Source organism: Astatotilapia calliptera, chromosome 1 (genome assembly GCF_964374335.1).
Source record: "Astatotilapia calliptera chromosome 1, fAstCal68.1, whole genome shotgun sequence".
NCBI lineage: Eukaryota > Metazoa > Chordata > Actinopteri > Cichliformes > Cichlidae > Astatotilapia > Astatotilapia calliptera.
The window spans coordinates 23,967,117-23,986,604 of NC_137422.1; the positions used below are offsets into that span (position 1 = coordinate 23,967,117).

A 19,488-nucleotide genomic window follows, 5' to 3' on the forward strand; every position below is an offset into this window, starting at 1 on the left:
TTCTTTCCATTGCTTCCTGCATTAAAGTGTTTTGTACAATCATTCAGTGGTTAACGCTACAACGTTGCTTCACAGCAAGACGTTTCTGGGATTGCACCTCCTGGTTGACCTCAGCCCCTCTATGAAGTTCACATGTTCTTTCTTGTTTTTTTTCCCCCCACTGTCCCAGTGCTTCTTTTTTTACATAACTGCTGTTTCAAAATTGTCTATAGGGTGAGGGTGTGAGAGTGAGTGGATAGTGTCCATGTTGTTCCGCACTCACACCAAGACAGCTGAGATAGGCCCCATGACCCTGAAATGGATAAGTGTAAAACGTGTATATGTTTTGGGTTTTTTTTTGCATATTTTTTGAACTTGTGTAACCATATTTTAGATCAAACAAGATCAAACAAGCACAAAGTACTATACCTTGATAAATAAAGTATAAAAAACCAGTTTGCTAAAAACTGATTGTTGCTTCTGCCTTGTGACAGAAATGTTCTTTCTGGTTCAAAAGTACTTGATGTCATTCATTTGGCATATTTTAGACTAATTATAGGCCAACAACTCATTTACAACAGTTTAAAAATCTGGTAAATAACTCAAAACCACTTTTTGGCACAACACAGGTCCATTGTTTCTCTTTCCTGGATGTTGCTGCTTGTTCTCACCATTTTAAGACACAGAAAACAGCAAAAACAATCAAACAAAACAATATCTCTCACTCAAGCTGCAATTTAAATATATTACTTTTATATTTTGACTAATTGCAAGCTTTTGGCCTCATGTAGGAATATGAGGTCAAAAAGTTGACTCAAATCAAATATTCCAATCTCAACTGCAACTTTCATCAGATGATTTCCCTCCGCCATGACTGAGTTTCCAGCAGAGAGAGGAGGAACGTATGTGGCAGATCCAGTTTCTCATTGCCTATTCCCGTGGTGAATCGAGCCCCGCTGCGCTGAGTGATCGCTGTTCCCCGCTGCATCAATAATACAGGAGGAAGTTATTGTCCCGGTGCAGGCCACAGTATCATACAGCTAAAGCAAGTGGAGGGAGGGGATGGTCCTTTCACTCAACCCTCTAGGGTTTCAGCGCCTGCAGACAGTGGTCTGACTCTGGGGAGCCTGCTCCCGTCCCCTTGCACAGGGCTCAATTGTAAGTTTGCCTGACTGAGGGATAAATGTGTCCAAACACTGACAGCCTGCACAGTCCTGCTGGTCTGGCACTGCTGGTAAGACTACACCCCCAACAAACCCTGTGTCACAAGATGAGTCTCAGCTCAATGGAGAATTAAGCAGCAGGGGGACATGGGACAGTCAGGGGATAGATATCCTGGGTGTGATTAACATGATCCAGATTTTCATGTTCTTTGAGCACCTTGCTGAATGCTGTGACCTTCCTGTAGCCTCGAGGTGCTTCAAAATATACTGGGAGCACCTAAAACATGGGTATGCACTAGTGATGACCAACAAGACTGAGACATGTGATGCCTTATTTCAAAGTAACCACTTTGCCATGCCCATTATCTGCACAGTCAAATGAAGACACACACAAAAAAACAATCCACACAACTAACACCATGAAATACTAATCCAAGCATCAATCTGAACCCCAGAGACAAAGAAAAAAACAGGTGCCACAAATAGTTAAAATAACAGAGTGGTAGAGGACACTGGGGGGAGGGGTGGGGAAGGAGAGTGAAAGGTAGAGAAAGTCCAAGCGATGGTGAAATAGAGAGTGGCACTCAGGAAGAGGTCAGTGCAGAGCGGCTCAGTGTGAGGAGGTGTTAGACAAACACTTCAGAGGATACTTACAGGCATGAACGCATAGGAACTGCGGTAAGTTCAGAAAATAAGTTCTCTTCTTTTTGTCTTTAGTATAATTATCATTCAAAAGCATAGTTTTAATGAAACAGATGTATCCTGGTATTCTAAGGATGTACTGAAGTGTGAATATAAGAATCCTGTTTAACAGTCTTTAGATATCCATTCAGTGTAAAATGTGGACCCTTTAAATTTTCAGCCCCAACATTTGTAAGACTTAATTACATTACTGATACTTGTTTTAGCAGCCATGATGGTAAGGTGATGTGGTAGCCAGGCATTAAGGTTTAATATCCCCTTTCCACTGAGACACTTTACTCCTTAAGTCCAACCCCATCACCTAAAATGAAAAAGCATTTCAATGAGGGTTTTGTGAAATCAATAGCAGACTCAGTCTATAGAGCAACATGTGACACCAACGAGTCGCGGTGTGGGCTGGCACGAGATGAAGATGGCTATGAAAGGGTCGGAGGTGGCTGCTCTTAAATTCACAAGCATCATAGTTTGTGCTGTTTTACTCAGACAAGGAGCACCTGAGAAGACAGGTGAGTAGGCCACCAAAACATGCTACCAAATCCACTTTTTTATGTATTTGGTTACTATCTGTTTATTACACAATCTCTGATGCTATTTTATAGGAGGTGGCAAGGAAGACCAGAAATACGCCATTCTGAAGGAGATCATTTCAGAGTGGAGTAAAGGAGGTGGTGCAAATCCACAGAGAGCTCCCACTGAGACAAACACCAAGGATCAGTCTGTGCCCACTTGGATGAGGAATATCGTGGGGGGCTTAAAAACGCTTGGTCTACTTCCCAGCAGGAATATGCCTTCTTTAAACAAGCCAATTAACAGACATCGTCTCTCTGGCTTCCTCTACAACATCTCCATGTACCTTCAGGAGATGGGTGCTGAGTTGGAGGAGGAGCCGGCAGAGCCAGACGAGGAGCAGCTTTGGGAGAAAGTGCTGCATTATTTCCTGCAGTCTGAAGGAAACGCTGCCCAGAATCAGTGGAACGGCCGGGTACCACCCCGGCCCAGCGTTAGAGTGCAGGACTGGTTTCTGTCCCTCAGAGGTAGCCCACACTGGGACTGGCTCCTAGGCCTGCTGCAGAGCCTCATCACTCTATCAGAGCGTCAGTCTCACAGGCCCTTCTTGACTTTCATAGCTCAAAACTGGAGGACAGTGAGTGCTGTGCTGGAAGCTGCTCTTCAGGCTCTCGTCAGCGGGACCTACGGTCAGGCCAGTGCAGGCCTACAAAGCTTCATCTGTGCACTGAAGGGTCGCACTGACTGTGCCTTTAGTGTCAGCTGGCTTCAGCAGCTGCTGCAGTTCCTAGAAACACGCAGCTGGAAGCCTGTGGTTAGTTTGCACCCAGCAGGGGAAGCTGCTGAACACAGCAAGGGCTCGAATGCATTCGGACGTTTAAAGCCCTTCAGCTTGCCCCCTGAGGCCATGAGACAGAATGGGTTGTACGGAAATGCATCCGTGGATGAAATGGTAGCCACCGAGACGGAGGCAAACTCCATGCAAAGCTTGCTGCTGCAGGCTTTGTCACGTTCGGGTGGAGGCGAGCGAGGAGGCAATTTGGCACAGAAAAATTTAGCTCTCGTGCAGAGTTTGGATGGGCTGAGGAGGGGCCTCCTGCACAGGGTGGGCAGTTCTGTCTATGGCAACCTGAGGGAGAAAGTATCAAGAGTCACAATGGCGCTGCTTGATGACGTCAGCAGCCTGGTGGATATGCCACAGCCCAAAACCCGGAGCCGGTGCTCCGCTGGTGAGTATTTATATGAGATTTGGTCTAAAGTTGTTCTCACAATTAGAAGAAATAAAAAACAGGAGTTAAATTTATCTGATGTGGTTAGAAATCTTTGTTTTTTGCATTTAAACACAAACTAACATCAGAATCTTTTCATAATTTCATAATTAAATAAGGTCACACACCCTCTTCCTGTAGTTTCCATAAAAAGTGCTCGTTCAGAAAACAATTTTAACCCAGAGAAACCCCCCAGGGAGAGGACGGTGACAGTGAATGACACTGCTTTAAAAACGCTATAATCATCCTGGCCAGTGAGGGCATCTGTTAATCCTCCCATTGATGTCAGTAACTTTATATGTTGGGCATTGTTAGCCGAGCTGCAGTGTTACATCATCCATGGTTGTGTACTGCAGAAGCTTCCAGCTGCTTTTCCACTGCTTATTCACTTTGATTTCCAAATAATATTTCCTTTCTTATCGGTCTTCTTGAAGGCGACCTACGACAGCTCATCTTATGGTAAGATATATTAGAAATATAAATGACTACGTTTTTGATTTAATTTGATATATTTTGCATTAAATATCTAGCAAAACAAAACAGACATTGTTCTGTCTGTGCATTTGTAGGGGAATAAGGCACAACGTGATGTGGAACACTCAAGCTTTGGGTGTAAGCTCCCGGGGCCTCCCGAGCTCCCTCCCATTCCTGTCCTGCCCTTCCACTGAAGGAGATGAGCCAAGATCACCAAAATCACCAGCTCAGTCAACCCCAAAAGCCACTCCCGCTGCACGTAAAGCCTCCAACATAAAGCTTCACATTGAACCATTAACTGCACTTAACAGCCAGTCACAAACAGAGACTAAAGAGAGCACCGGTCAGCAGAAGGAGATGGAGTACTCCACCTCTACAGAAATCCTGGAGGCCGCATGTAATGAATCCATCCCAGGCTTGACCGGCGTCTCTAACTTCACTGTATTCCTCTATTGTAAACTGTTTGAAGGTGAGAATGGGTCAGTTAACCCTGCAATGGATCAGATGGAGCTCGACCTGCATGCTACGTGCTCTGATGCAGCCTGGTACCTGTCTGCTGCAGAGGAGGACTTCCTCTGGGTCCATGTCTGCAGCGAGTTCTTTGCCCATGAATTTAACAATACAGTGTGTGCCAACTCATCTTTCTGGCTGCAGAGAGCACATCAGGTAATGGATTACTTTTTAGATGAGTGAGCACAAGTGTCTTCTTGGAATTCAGCTTAGCAAGGAATACAAATTTGAGTTTTGGTTGCCTTTTTTTTTTAGCATACAGTCATGTGAAAAAATTAGGACATGCTGTGAAAGCCTGCAAGCATGTTTGGTCATATGGAAATTTAATATTCATTTTAACAATAGTGGGAGGTTCAAATGATAAAACGAAACAATTATAACTGAAGAAAACACATTTTAATGTAAAATGCAATACTTGAGTTAGGACACCGCTGCATTAATTCACATTAAAAATGGCCAAGGATTCGCTCACAGGCGAATCACATCAGTCGCACATGATTAAAACATCCTTACTCAGCATTTTAAAGGAGGCTTGCCCTGTTTAAACCTAAGACGCTGAGTTTGGTGTGCTCCTGACCATTGAAGTGAGAGTGAACACTATCATGAGATCAAAAGAGCTGTCTCAGGTCTTCAGATAGAAGATTGCAGCAGCTTATGAGTTTGGGAAGGGATTTGGAAAGATCTCAAAAGAATTTGAGGTCAGCGATTCCTTCCCAAAAATAGTCTACAAGTGGAGGACATTGACACAGGTCTGGCTGTCTGAGCAAGTTCACCCCGAGAGCAGAGTGCAAGATGCTAAAAGAAGTCTCCAAAACAATGTCTTCAGGCTGTTGCAACTTCTGATGTAAAATGCATGCCTCTACAATCAGAAATCAGACTGCACATGTTTAACTTGCATGGAAGAGGCCAGAGAGAACAAAGACTAGGACTTCTGGGATAATGGGCTGTACATGCAAATAATTCCTCAAAAATCTCACAGCTGAAGGAATTCTGCTGGATTGGAGGAAACCTTCCTCAGACCATGTCAGAGACTGATGGACGGCTACAAGAAGCATCACTGATGCTATTTCTAACAAAGGGGGTAACACTAGCTATTAGGGGGTTGGGTGTCCTAATGGTTTTCACAGTTAGAATACAAACTTTTGTTAATATCGTTTGTTTAATTAATACATTTAATATTTGTTGTTTATGTGCAATTAAATCTTTTGTTTCCAGAGTTAAGTCAAAACAAGATTCTTAATAAAGAACTGAATATTCTGTGGGTTGACTAATTTATTTTGTGCTGTTTCAGGCTGCAGTGACAAAGGACTATCATTTTTTTAACCAGACGAGCATAGATGAGCTGTGTGTGCAGCTTTCAGATGAGTCAATGTGGAATACAGGACTCAGTGAGAACTGTCTGGCTCAGTTGGGCGGCAGGTCTCTCAGTGCTCAGGCTTTCAGACACTGCTTTCTACCCAACAACTCAGTCCTGATCTCATCTCTGTGTGGCACTGACTCGCACCAGTCCTTGCCAGAGGGCAGGTGGGCTGCAGCATACTGTTCCAAAATACACAATGTCTCCCATGATGACACCACTTTGAAGACTTGTCAGTACAGAGAGTGGCCTGTGCAACATTTCACTAACTTCACCCTCCTGGAGCTCTGTGTGCAGACACGTGGACTGAGAGAGTACATTTGTCTGAATGCCACACTCTACTATCAGCTTTTAAGAACAAACCCTCAGTTTGCTGATATCTGTGCTGATCTGCTGGCTGAACAGGAAGACAGGAAGTGCTTCCTCCAGAGGTTTTTTGACATGCTTCCAGCACCTTATGACTTTGACACATCACAGCTGTGCGTGGACCCGGCACCACTGCTGATGGATGTCCTGCACAAGCTGAGCGTGTGTGAGGTCGAGATGGGAGAGCGTGAGGGTTTTTTAGTGGCGCTGGGATATGTGCTGCGAGTCTTAGATTTTATGGTGGGTCTCTCTTCGGGGCTGGACGAGGGAGAAAGAGAGGCAAGGCAGGGTCTGGGTCAGGCTATTCTCCTCTCCAGTCTCATCGACAACACATCCTGGTCCGCACTGCGGCCGGAAGCCTCCACGAGCGTTCTCCACACTGTGGGAGTGTTCCTACGCAGAGAGCAGAATGCCACACTAAAGGAGGACCTGCTGAGCTGCTTCAGTGTAAGATGCAGTTACTAACAGACATATTTGTTTAACAGACACACAATAAGTAAATAACCTGTTACTCCTGTTACATCAGCCTGTCCTCTGGGACCTCATCCAGCGTGATGACAACTCATCTGCTCTCAAGGTTCTGCTGCAGGTACTGAGCGTGTGCAGATTTACCCACATATAACACCTCACACATAGACACACTGAGAGTTACATTCAACTGAATCGCCCACCAGGAGTACCTCCAGATGCCAAGAGACAGCATTCGTACTCTAGTGATGTCGGCTGAGAAGGATGCAGTCAAGAGATTTCTCTCCCACATGCATCGAAGCTGGGATCAGCTTCAGGTTGAAACCAGCCAGGTTTGTTCTTCAACTTTTTGTACTTAAATATGTTTATTACTAAAGCTTCCTCTGTGTAAGAAGCTAATTAGCTGGATAAATACACATAAATGAGCCCTTGTTGATTTCACTCAGTAAAACCATTCATCACAGAGTAAGGAGATGGAGAAGAATTGTAATGTGTTTTCTTTCATATGCATTTCTTTTGATTGGTGGTTATTACAGTAGGTTGCACTGTGTTGCTTCTGCTTTATTTGGATTCACGTCATGGTCCATGCATAGTTAAAGAGTGCCAAATTGAATCCACGTCCATTCCTGTCCGGCGTTTTGTTTTCTCTGTCAGGCCTCTCAAAAAGAGTTGCAGGCCATGGAAACAATGACAGCAGCTTTCATCCACAAGTTCCCGCGAGTGACCCCAGAGCTGTTTGTGGACCTTTCTCAGTTCATTCCCTTTATGTCTGTCTCTGACATAATGAGCTTCCCAGCCTCCCTCATCGTCAATGACAGCGTGTGAGTTGTGGGCCAAACGTGGTCATAGTTAATGTAAAACTTCTCAATGTGACACTAACAGCTTCTGCAATGCTCTTCAGATTGACAGCCATCCGTGACCACAGCTCGGGGATGAAGTCCCTGCAGAAAAAGGCCTTTGTAAAAAGACTCCTGCAGTCTAGCGTGGTGGGTGATGTCCCTACATGGCCACCATACTTTCTCAGCTCCATCCTCCCACTTCTGCCTTACCTCCCAGTCAGTCATTTTCAGCAGCTGACATCACAGCAGGTTTGAGGGCATTTCTCTGATTGACATATTCTTACATGACTTTATCTCTTTTCATTAATGAATACCTACATGAATAAATGCTTCCATACACCAACCAATACCAACACGTATGTGAGGTTTTAGAGAAAAGTGTTCTCCACCGCCACTATTAAAGACCTACTTTACCACCATGAAACTTTCTTTTCACTCTGCATGCTTTTTTCGTCATTGTAATCCTCTCGGTCAGCTTGCTCCTTTGGTGGAGTTACTTGGCAATGGCAGTCTGGATGGAGTAAGGGGGCGCCATGTGCTGCGGACCCTCTTCAGTAGGAAGATAAATGTGACTGGTGACAACATAATGAGGTGGGATCCAGATACCTTAAACTTATCCAAACTTATCCATGTCTAGAGTATTGTGCAAAAGTCTTGAGCCACCATTTCTTTAAATTTTGCTTCCGAGGAGTCAGACTTTCTTTCAAAATTTCTGAGTAGTCTAGACCAATAGAGCAATAGTTTTTCTTTTTCTTTGGACATTGGCTGCTTTTTCACTCATTTTCAGACCAGTTCTGTATGTGATCAACCACTTAACACCAGCCTGTGAGTCACTCAGATATACCTGTTTAGGTGCTGCAAAAACATATAATTTATTCCCATTTTGTAGTTGAATCTTTGAAGAAAACAAAAGATAATACAGTTTGACAAGCATGGTCCGTCAGCTGATCCGTCTGCTGTTCACCGAAACCTCATCAGAATTAGACTCAGTGGAAGGGTGACTGCCATTCTTAAGAAAAGGGAAAAAGGGAGAAAAGGCAGAGGTATGCCTCAAGGACTGGACTGAAAATGAGTGGCAACATGTTGAAATCCTCATCACTATGTACAGAGGAGGTTAGGAGAGATAGTCTGAAGCCATCTGTAAAACACGGTGGAGGCTCTGTCATGGTTTGGGCTGCGTTCCAGCCAGTGGTGATGAAGATCCTGTCAAAACTGATGGAAATATAAAAACTAACATCTAATTTTTATCCACCATCAAATAGCATATAGAAAGCATCTGATTGGCATTTTTAAATGTTATTGTTATTTTTTTTTCCAGAATGACAACAATCCCATACACACTGTTAGTTCAGTAAAAGCAAATGGAAAAAAACACACAATGGATCACTATCAGTCATGGATTGGCCTCCCCAGACTGAAGCAGTCAACATGACTGAAGCAGTGTGGGGTCATATTAACAGAGCACAAAACAAAATGCAGCCAAAATCCAAAAAAGAGCTTTGAATGTCCTTCAAGAAGCCTGGAGAACTACTCCCAAAGACTACTTAGAGAACTGACAATAAAACTTGACTAACATGAACGGACTTTCAAGCTCGTGAAAACTTTAAAAAACTTTTTTTATTGTATTTTCATTCGTTTACTCATGCTTAAATAAACTGATGCCCCTATTTCCAATTTCCTGTGCCAACTGTAAAGAAATTAGGTATGTTTAAAGACTTTTGCACAATAATATTTCTTTGGTATTGTTTTTGCAAAGGAAGTTAACATGAATCTGGGGTCCATAGTTGTAGCTTAGAGGGCCCACAGCAATTTTCTGTTTTCCCAGAAAGTCAAGCTGATGATGATTAATAACAATAGTGAGTCTCATTTTAATCAGACGCAATGCAACATATGTTATCTTTATTGTGCTGTAGTTTATTCATTCTGTAAGGATCTCTGTATTTAGCTGTGATTTATTTCACAATTGAACCCTTCATTTTGAAGTCTATTACAAAAAGCATTATGCCATTGAACTTAATGTTAAATCAAGTGATCAGAAAAGTGAATGAGTGCCTTTTGCAGATTAGGAGTCCTTGCGTGCTACATGGATCCATCTGACTTGGGCTCATATCTTCAGGACTCTGCTGTGGCCTCTGCTCTCTGGCAGCAGCTGTCTCAGTGCATATCCAAGGGCTTTGTCAGTGCCGGTGGCAGGGTGAGGGGCATGGGACAACTTCAGGTTACAGTCTCAATTATGTTTTCATGGCATGTCTGACTAACTCTGTTTCACTGTGTCTTATGAATAGCTGTCTTCTTGGTTAATACCAGCAGTTCAGACCCTGAATGTCAGCAGCATGGCTCCTCTGGAGCTGTCTGCTCTCAGTGGTCTGCTTCCCCAGTTGGGAGCTTCTTTTCTGCTGTCACTCCCCTCAGATCAACTGCTGGAAGTCCTGTCACAGCCAGGATTACACACATATTCCCCAGCACAGGTCAGCAGGGAATTATTTCTCTTGTCATGCTTATCTTCTTCCTCCCCAAGTGTCACTGTAAATGTATAAATTTGAGTTGCATTTCGACAAAGTTTCCGATTTGTCAGGACAACTTCTAGTTGTTTTTATAAGGTGATGTGAAGCGTGTAGCAGTGGACCCCCCCCCTTTTCAGAGAAATGAAATGCTAACCTTTACTGAAATATGTAATGCCAGGGATTTTTGGCATAAATGTAAGTCTACTATTAATTTGCATATAACTAATGAAAAGCAGGGAATAAACAGAGATGAAATATGTGTCCTGTGTGAACTTTCTTAAAATGTGGGTGTTTTGTTGGCAGACTTATTTTTTAATGCTCTTTGCAGGCATTTAAAATGTTATCCAAGATTTTGAAGGACACCAACGTAAGTGAAAATTTTAAAAATATTTGTGCTGAATTCCGTCCAGCTGCACTCTCACCTCTGAGTTTTTCTCCTCCCGCCAGCTCACCATGGAAAAACTGTGCCGACTGAAGCCGTTACACTCCGGTCTCTCCCCTGCTGTGCTCAGAGACCTCCAGTGGGCTGAGATCAGTGAAGCTGTCCACTGCCAGTGCTGGAGAACATTGCTAACTGAGCTTAAGCCTGGCCATAGAGCCATGCTATACAATGCAATGCAGGAGGTGACGGAGCTTTGTTTCTTCTCCTCTGCTTCTTCTCACTTTTCTAATCTTATGGTTTATTATTTCCCCTCTGGTGCTGCATTGAGTAAAAAAGACATTTGAGCAGGTTGTGACAAATTAGATTCAATAAAGCATAAATTCACATTTCTTATTGTGGTTCTGTTTCAGCAGGCTCTGCACAGAGACACAAGGAACACCACTCTGCAGCTAAACTGTCTTTTACCATTTGTCCCTCTGAGGGAGCTGATGCAGACCATGAGTGCTGAAATCATTTCAAGAAGCATCAGCGTGTACAGGGACATAGACTGGTCGCCACACCAGGTGCACCCTTTTACTTTAATCCCTTTTTTTGCGTGCTGTTTAACATCACATTCATATAACAACAATAGCTCTTTTACAAAAGAAGAAACTGTTAGCAGCTTCAGTTTTCGCCCCCATTAATCTGCAACTCATAGGATATGCTTCAGGAGGCCCTTTCAGGATATTAATACTCCATTCACATCAGCTGCCATCAAGCTAATTAGTTTGGATGTTGTACAATGATGTGGAGGAGTACAGCATGAATTAATAATTGGCTACCTTAAAGGGGTTTTGTCACAGCCAAAATTGTTTTAGCCTGCTTTCACCACCTATTCTCAGCCCAACAAGACTTCAGTCAAACAAATGAAGTTCCTTTTCTCTCATTATCTTCCCTGATATGTGCAGTAATTGGACTGATCATTGGGTCAGTGTTAAACCTTAAATTTCCTCTTAAAAACAGTACTAAATGTTTATATGAGCATTATGAATTAAACACTTGTCAAAGTGATCTTAAATTTCACCTAAAACCAATACTGCTGCATATATATAGTATAGAGACATTTATGATTTCTGGGGCTGATGCCAGCAGAGTGTGGTTGTTTATGCTGGTTTATTATGAGGATCACTCTACAGATTAAAGTGAATCTACAGTGATAAAATCTTGACTGTTCTACACATACTGCTGGCTGTTTGCTCCAATTCACATTTCCTCTAAGCTGGTAGCATAATTTCTCTTTTACTTTGCCATGTTTACAGTTGCCCTTAGCTGTAGTGGAGAAAAATACCATCAACAGGAGGCAGAGCATCTGTGCTCATATTAGTCAGTCTCACATGAAGGAGGAAACTATCGTGAAGGACTGAGTGTCATATACAGTCTCCTTCTATTATGACGTGCTACATGGAAAAAAAAGGATAGAATGGCAACTGAGCTGAAGTCACGTTTCTGGTTAAACAACGTGATGACACTATTTCTGAACTAACCTGCAATATGATTTTCATATTGTACAATATACAGATGATATCTCTGGTTAACCAGCGTCTGCTGATAAATATCCTCCAACCAGTGTGTGTGCATATAGAGTGGCTAAAATAAAAATTGAACACCAATTTTCTAAGTATATTTCTAGAGGTTCTATTGATGTGACATTTTCAGCAAACGTCTGTAACAACCCATCCAATTCACACATGTAAAGAAGTCAAACTATAGATGTCCATAAATTATGTTATCTGTACAAATGGCAATACTAAAGTATATAAGGGACCAATTGTTCATCACCGTTTAGGGAATTGATTTTTATTTTCCTGTTGGGGCTAAAAAAACTTGCCTTATTGTAATATCTGGAAACTGGTTTGAGTTTCTTTCTTGATTTTAAAGAAACGCACAGTCAAAATGCTGACTCATGCTGTTCCTTTTCTTTACAGACTCAGTTTCTATTCAGTAAGATCCATGAATTTCTAAACATTACCAGCAAGTCAGTGAGGTAGGTTTCACCCCAGCCAAAGCACTGATTTAATAATTCATTTAATATTTTGATTGCAAGCTAAAATAAAAACACAACAGAAACATCTGAAGTTTCATTTTCAGTCAGACATCCGCTTAGAAGACAGTCTAAATAATGACTTCTTTCTCACTCATAGAGATCTGGGTCATATTGCTGGTGGAATGAGCTGTGACTTTCTGAAGCTCTGGACCAATGATACAGATTTTGTAGAGCTGCTTCAGTTTGTTAGTGAGCTGCCTGGAGGCATAAGACCTGCTCTGGTGAGGAATGTGAGCCATAAAAATTTATGTTTCCATGAAAATGCATTTTTTCCCTGTACTAACAAGTTCAGATATGCCACCAGCGAAAATGTATCATAGAGGAACTGAGAAGACAACCTAAACTCGACCTCAATATTTTGAGTTCTGCGTTTTCTGCAACATTGCCGTAAATATCACCTCCTTATATTTGTATTTTACTCTTTTTTTCTGAATAAATGTTTTACTGTTTCTCTCGGGTGACTGCATTTACACCCATGCTCTGCTCTTTTCCAGGGTGACCATGATAGAGAGACTCTCTAATACATCCCTCAGAGCCATTTTGGACCACGTTCAAGCACAGTTTGCTGATTTTCTCAGACTGCCACATTATAAACAGACCAATTTAGCCGAGAAGGCCTTAACTGAGCTGGTAAAACACCCAAAATAACAGCTTATCATGCAAGATGGGCACAAGTTAACACATGTTTTAGCACATTTTAGACTCTCTGTTGCTGTAGGAAGTAAACTTTATCAAGCTCAAATACCAAATTCTGCAAATTCCCAAAGTAATAAAATTCTAAACCATTATAATGAGAATTCAGAGCAAACCGAAAAGAAGAAGAGCATTTTCTCGATGAGTTAAATCAGGGCTTCAGTTAGTGTTTGTGTGTCGCGTATTTGATTTGTTTTAACTCATTAATTTTGCAGAAAGAACATTTGTGTGTTCAGGCTTTTCAAGCAGGCGGTTGTAGTATTTAGAGAAAAACAGATGGAGAAAGTGCTTCAGAACATAACCCGCCTTTATCCTCTCAGCAGCTTTTCACACAAGTGAAGTCATTTCAGTGTGAAATCCTGGTAATCCGGGACGTCTCTCTCTGTATGTCGTGCTCCGCAGGGCTCTTCTCTGTCTGAGGGGCAGATTGATGGCACCGCTCTGGATACCCTCGGACCTTTGCTGCCTTTCTTAGACAGGGACAGTTTGGCTCTGGTGGACAGACGAGCGGTGGCTCTGCGGCTGGAGGAGATGAGAAATTTCTGCCTTCCTAAAGAGGCTCTGAGGGATATCAGTGCTCTGCTCACCCAGAAAGAACTGTTTGGGTAAAGCAACACATGTGTAGGAGTTTTAACACCTCAAGATAAGAATTTAAATATTGTTATTATTATTATTTTGGATTTACACAAACAAGCAGCATAAGCACCGAAAAATGAATTAATTAGAAAAAAAAAGGTCACACCATGAAAAACTTAAATCGAAAATATATCAAACAGCACTGTGGAAGTCATGAAATGTAAGCCTGTAAAAATATATGTAAAGAAATCAAGCCCACCACATCATTTTTTAAATTTATCATATCTTTTATAAGTTGAAATATACTGACATAAAGGTCACGACTGCAGGATCAGCACACTCTCTTTTAGTTTCACTCCATCTTTTCTCTTCTCCTAACCTATCGCAAGTAACTGGGCACTAGTCTCATAAATATCTGTCTGTACATCGTACAGACAGATATCGTACAGACAATTTATGTGATAGTTCAATCTGGACCGCAATAGTGCTGCTGCCCAGTGCTGTAGCAAATCGGATATTTCACACACAAATAATGCACCAGCTTGGTTGTCTGAATCATTTTTGTACATTTTAGCCCCAACTGATCTCAAGTGACCCTGAAACCAGTACATACAATAATAACCTGTTACAAAATACCACCTCCAATTCAATTCAGTTTCGTTCATAGAGCACTAAATCACAACGAGAGTCGCCTGAAGTGGTGTTATAGCGACCCTACATTAATACAGAGACGACGCCCTCTAAGCAAGCGCATGGTGACAGCGGGAAGGAAAAACTCCCTTTTAACAGGAAGACACCTCCAGCAGAACCAGGTTCAGGGAGGTGCAGCCATCTGTTACACATAGCTGGGGGGCAGGGGAGGGGGACAAGACAAAAGACACTGTGGAAGAGAAACAGAGACAGATAATAACTAATGGTTAAATACAGTCTGCAGTCTGTCAAGCTGAGGATTATTCCGAGTGAAATGAAATGAGTGGTCTCATTATGTGGCCTCAACTTTTAACAATTTGCAAAACAAAGCTTCTTGGTCCAAAATACAGTAAAATATACTAATCGTCTTACACTGACCTGCAAACTTTGTCTTTCAGACACAATCCACATCCATTTGTGGAGAGTAGAATAATGGTGTAAAATACAAGCCCATTTGGGAAATCCCAGCACTGCTCCTGCACTAACACGTGGATTGTCACAATTCGGAGGATTAGGACCCAAATGTAAACTCAGGAGACGAGCAAGATTTAACAACTGTCAGCCGTTTAATGAGGCTGGGTGTAGAAGTCCCACACAGCAATACAAAATCCACAAAGGCACAAAGAGAATCACACAGGGCTTGATAACTGGTTAAAAAGACACTGAGACGAAGAACCAAGGAATGACAGGACTATATATACTCAAACACACACTGAGGGCTAGAGTCACAGCTGGAGAAACAACATGTAGATGAAACTAATTATGATTAAAGTGCAGGGAGAGAGTGACTTACAAAATAAAACAGGAAGTAAGAAATAATAACTGAACCTCTGTGGATACAGAGACAGGAACATTAAGCTAACAAAACATACTAACAGAACACATACTCAGAACATGAGAGGAACAGACTTACAGACTTACTTGATAAACATCACTAAGACCCCGAAACTCTAAAAAAAGAATATAAATCAAATCCCAGACAATAAACACAACTCCTAAATTTCAAAGAACTAATAAAACCCCGGCTCCACAACCCAGGATAATAAGAGATTTCCCACTTTAAGCAGCAGTAATGAATACCTATTCTTGTTTTCCAGAGAGCCATCCAAGTGGCAAATTGGAGATGTAGAACATTTGGGTCGACTGGTGTTTGCTCTCTCAACGAAGCAGATTAACTCCATTCCACTGGTAAGCAGCAAAAATCATTCAAATAACTACATTTATTTTACTTTCACTGGCTTTCTTGGAGAGATTTTGACCTGCAGGAATTCATAATAAGGGTTTCTGCTGTACAGTCAGTGCTGAATAAAGACACTGTGGAGCAGGTCCTGGTGGGTCAAAGGCGCTGGGAAGACAGCATTACTGGTGGCGTGTGCATTACCCAGTGTATTGACCAGCATCGCCAGAGACAGCAGACTCAGAGCCTCATTCGGGGCATTGTGAAAGCACGGAGCCGGAGGGCAAAAAGTTCAGTAAATGTTTCTTTAAGTGCATGCTCTGTTTAACGCATTTTACAGAACATATAAATGCCACCTTTTAGCATCTTTTCACTGAATCCGCATGTGTGGGTTTTTTCTTTCTTGAGCAGTGCCGGTTCCAAGCTGTGCAGACATTAGAGGGACATATCCTTCAGCTTGGACATCCACTCAGCTCAGCCGAATGTCACAGGAGGAGCTGAAACAGTGCGTAGAGGTGTTTGGTCAGGATTCTTTGCTGAGCTCAGAGCAGCGCCGGTCACTGTGGGTGAAACTCAGACAGGTCAGTTAAACTCCACTTACAGGACCATCCCCCACAGCACTCAAATTGTCCTTCTCTTTATATTTCTCTGTATATATCATCCCTTAAGATTGCTTCAGGGTCTGTCAGAGCGGGGCTCTTCTGTCTCTCCTTCATGTTTAGATTTTGACCCCATGAGGTGGATCTAAAACAAAAGTGGTAGCAATATATGTTCCAAAAGTGTGATCAAAAATCTATAAGAGGTGCTAAAGAATTAAAATAATTGTGAGATATAGAGAAAAAAAAATAGACTGTTGTGTCTTAGCTAAAAAAAACCCCATTCAATCCAGTTGTTGAGTCCAGTGAGAGAGCTGAGTGAAGATCAGGTGCTGGAGCTGGGCTCACTGGTGACTGAAATGCGAGAGAAGGACCTGCAAGACACTAAACTCTCTAATCCAGGTGTTTTGGCACATCTGGGCACACTGACAGACTGGAGCCCTAAAAAGGTGAGCTATTTTAAAAAATTATTTATTAATTTATTCTCTAAAACAGATGGGTGACAAATTAAAGTAAAACCAGCCTAAACTGTTGGCACTGAATCTATAAGCATGTGAAGTTTTAAAGAAGGGTTTGAACCGGGTTCTTCTGTGTTTTGAAGTTTGAAAATAAAGTCCAAATCTCCCATAGGGATGCAAATGGGTTCAGATGTAGAGACTCTGGGCTCTATTGCCCGATTCATGTCTTTTGCAAAGTCTTCAAATGATTTAGTGTCTGCCACCAGGATCATTTATTTCATTATGGGATAAAGATAGTCACTCAGACCATGGGTATGCAGACCATGTCAGCATACCCAGTGCATAAGATTCACTGACTGCATTGTTGAAGGCTTTTCCTTTGAATTTGACCCCCAAATTTATGAAAATAAGTTGCAGAATCAAAACTTGAGTGTATTAATATGAAAATTTGTGGTTCCTGTCTGACTTTTCAGATGAGAGCAGTGATTTTGAATGTGCTGCGGAAACGCAAACTTAAAGTGGAGCAGTTAACAGTTGTTGATCTGGCAGCGTTTGGCCATCTGATCTGTGGTCTGCATCCCTCTGAGATAAAAAAACTGAGCCCCTACAACTTCAGGTCAGTGATATAAATTGCTTACCCACACTACATGCACTTAGCTCTAGCTCTAGCTACAACAGAAACATGTAAAAGCAAGAAGGAGGAAACACAGCGATCCAACTTTATAAACAAATTATCCAGCATATGTACAGGAACAATCACAAACTGACAGATGTCAAACATAGCTATCAGCTTAGTTTGACATGATGGGGGAAAAAAATATCTGTCAAATAATGCTACTCTCACAATCTGTCAAAGTAATAGCTCATAATGAAACTCCCTCCTGCTGCAAAACAAAACTATCTGCTGTGGTTTTATGAATAAAAGAGCTGATATCACATGAACCTGCTAGCAGATGCTAACCAACAGCAGGCGGGAGCACGATTCTGAGCAAAACAAAGCCAGTGAAAACGTTTTCTATCCTCAGAGGAGGAATAAAATCTTGAATCTTTCCCCCCAAACTGCAGTATGGCTGTTGTGTTCCTGCGGGAGACATCCCTGCCATGCACAGAGCAGCAGATGGAGGCATTGACAAGCTGTTTGTCCAGACCACAGGCCTTTGGTCCAGTTAATACTTGGGGACCAGAAGTTTTCACTGAAATTGGGACGTTGGCAGGTATAGTAGAGCATAATATCCCTTGGGTGTAAACTCTTTTTGATTAACTTTTTTAAAAATTGTTTCTTTTTAAAGAGGAAATGACAGCTCTTGGATGGATAGGTACAATTAAAAGTATCCCTGAGGGTACAGGCTCGGAAGTAAGAGGAAATGTTTCTCTACACTCCTCCTGTGATGTGACATGAGAAACATTAATTATCTCACTATAGCGCTCCTCTCTCTCTCTCTCCCTCTATGTCCAGCGGGCCTGCCAGACATGGTGCTGTCAGCCCTGCTACAAGAACAAGTGGGGGGAATCACCCCTGAAGCTATCGCCCTGATATCACCAAAAAAGATGGCAGTGAGTTTCATCACTTGTTTTAAAGCCGATTTTTAGCTCCATAATTTTATTCTTAGATCCAGTAGAGTAGCTTTGCATGATTCACAGATTAAAATAATCCTTATGTTTTTTATTCTGGCCCTTGGTGAAGCAAGCAGTCTTAGGTCATTTCCCTTTAAGTCAGCTCTCTTCTGATTGAGTGCCCTCTGCAAACAGAAGGTCTGCAGAGCAGGTGGGCAGTGATTTCCTTGCTTACAGCTGGAGACATCTATGTATCTGAGACAATCATTTTAAGGACATGCATAGCCAAGAGCTCTCTCTTTTTCACATGACTACATATTCAGTCATTCTCTTTTATCTTTTTGAAAATGATGAAAAACATTTTTTTAAGCTTGTGATTTTCATCAAATGAATATTAAATAAGTAAATATCATAAATAATGCACTAAATTACAGTGGGCCTCAAAAGGGTTTGTCTGTGATTTTTAATTGGACAGATAAACAGAACAGGATAGTTTTTTTTTGCTGTAATACACATAATATAACATTTTATTTATATACAAATTACTGAACTCGCCATAAAAATGTGCAACTCTGGAAATAACTGAGAAATGTCAAATCAAAGAAAACCTGATGCCATGTAATGTCTGCATTCCTGGAAATGAAAAATATATATTTTTTTGTGTTGGGTGTGCGCCTGACAGGTGGTGTTTAGTGCAGTTCAGTTGTCATGGTTGAGTGTGGAGCAGGCGTGGGCTGTCACTGAGGAGCAGTGGGCAGAGCTGGACAAGGAACAGAGACATGCTGTTGGATTAGCTCAATACGAAGGAGATGTTCTGCTGGAGCTGAGAGGCGGGTGTCTTTAGAAACAATACAACTGATAACCTCCCCCATATTTAGTCTGTTAAAGCCACTCTGCATGATACTTGTTTCTGATAAGCACTGAATAAGATTTGTGTTTTTGTTCATGATGTATTCTGTTCTCCTTCTTCCACAGGAAGAAACTTGGCTCCAGCAGCCCTGAACAAAGACATCTTCACTTTATGCTCACTGGCTTTGCACCTCTTCTTGTGGCAACTTATTTAAAAGACTGGAAGAACATTTAATTGTCCCTTTGACCTGGTATCATCATATTTGTACTTCAAATAAATAATTTGAACTGTT

General features: G+C 41.9%; 1 protein-coding gene across 1 annotated transcript; it reads left to right on the plus strand.

The window, feature by feature from the left end:
- Window positions 1-2,250: 2,250 nt before the first annotated feature.
- Window positions 2,251-19,488, plus strand: LOC113021968 (stereocilin). The gene is made up of 29 exons (XM_080299039.1): window positions 2,251-2,350; window positions 2,444-3,580; window positions 4,054-4,078; window positions 4,189-4,759; window positions 5,895-6,773; window positions 6,853-6,915; window positions 7,001-7,126; window positions 7,449-7,615; window positions 7,696-7,882; window positions 8,109-8,224; window positions 9,695-9,827; window positions 9,919-10,101; window positions 10,466-10,504; window positions 10,585-10,761; window positions 10,933-11,082; window positions 12,484-12,542; window positions 12,700-12,823; window positions 12,907-12,989; window positions 13,097-13,232; window positions 13,698-13,900; window positions 15,659-15,749; window positions 15,857-16,028; window positions 16,150-16,319; window positions 16,628-16,783; window positions 17,266-17,408; window positions 17,858-18,006; window positions 18,249-18,346; window positions 19,029-19,180; window positions 19,326-19,488. The coding sequence occupies exons 1-29, from the start codon at window positions 2,251-2,253 to the stop codon at window positions 19,408-19,410; spliced, it is 5,874 nt and encodes a 1,957-aa protein (XP_080155165.1). The 3' UTR covers window positions 19,411-19,488.

Coding starts and splice junctions, on each gene's coding strand:
- LOC113021968 (XM_080299039.1), top strand. CDS start 2,251: ATGAAGATGGCTATGAAAGGGTCGGAGGTGGCTGCTCTTAAATTCACA. Junction 9,828..9,918: donor TTGTCAGTGCCGGTGGCAGG/GTGAGGGGCATG, acceptor TCTTATGAATAG/CTGTCTTCTTGGTTAATACC. Junction 18,007..18,248: donor TGAAATTGGGACGTTGGCAG/GTATAGTAGAGC, acceptor CTCTATGTCCAG/CGGGCCTGCCAGACATGGTG.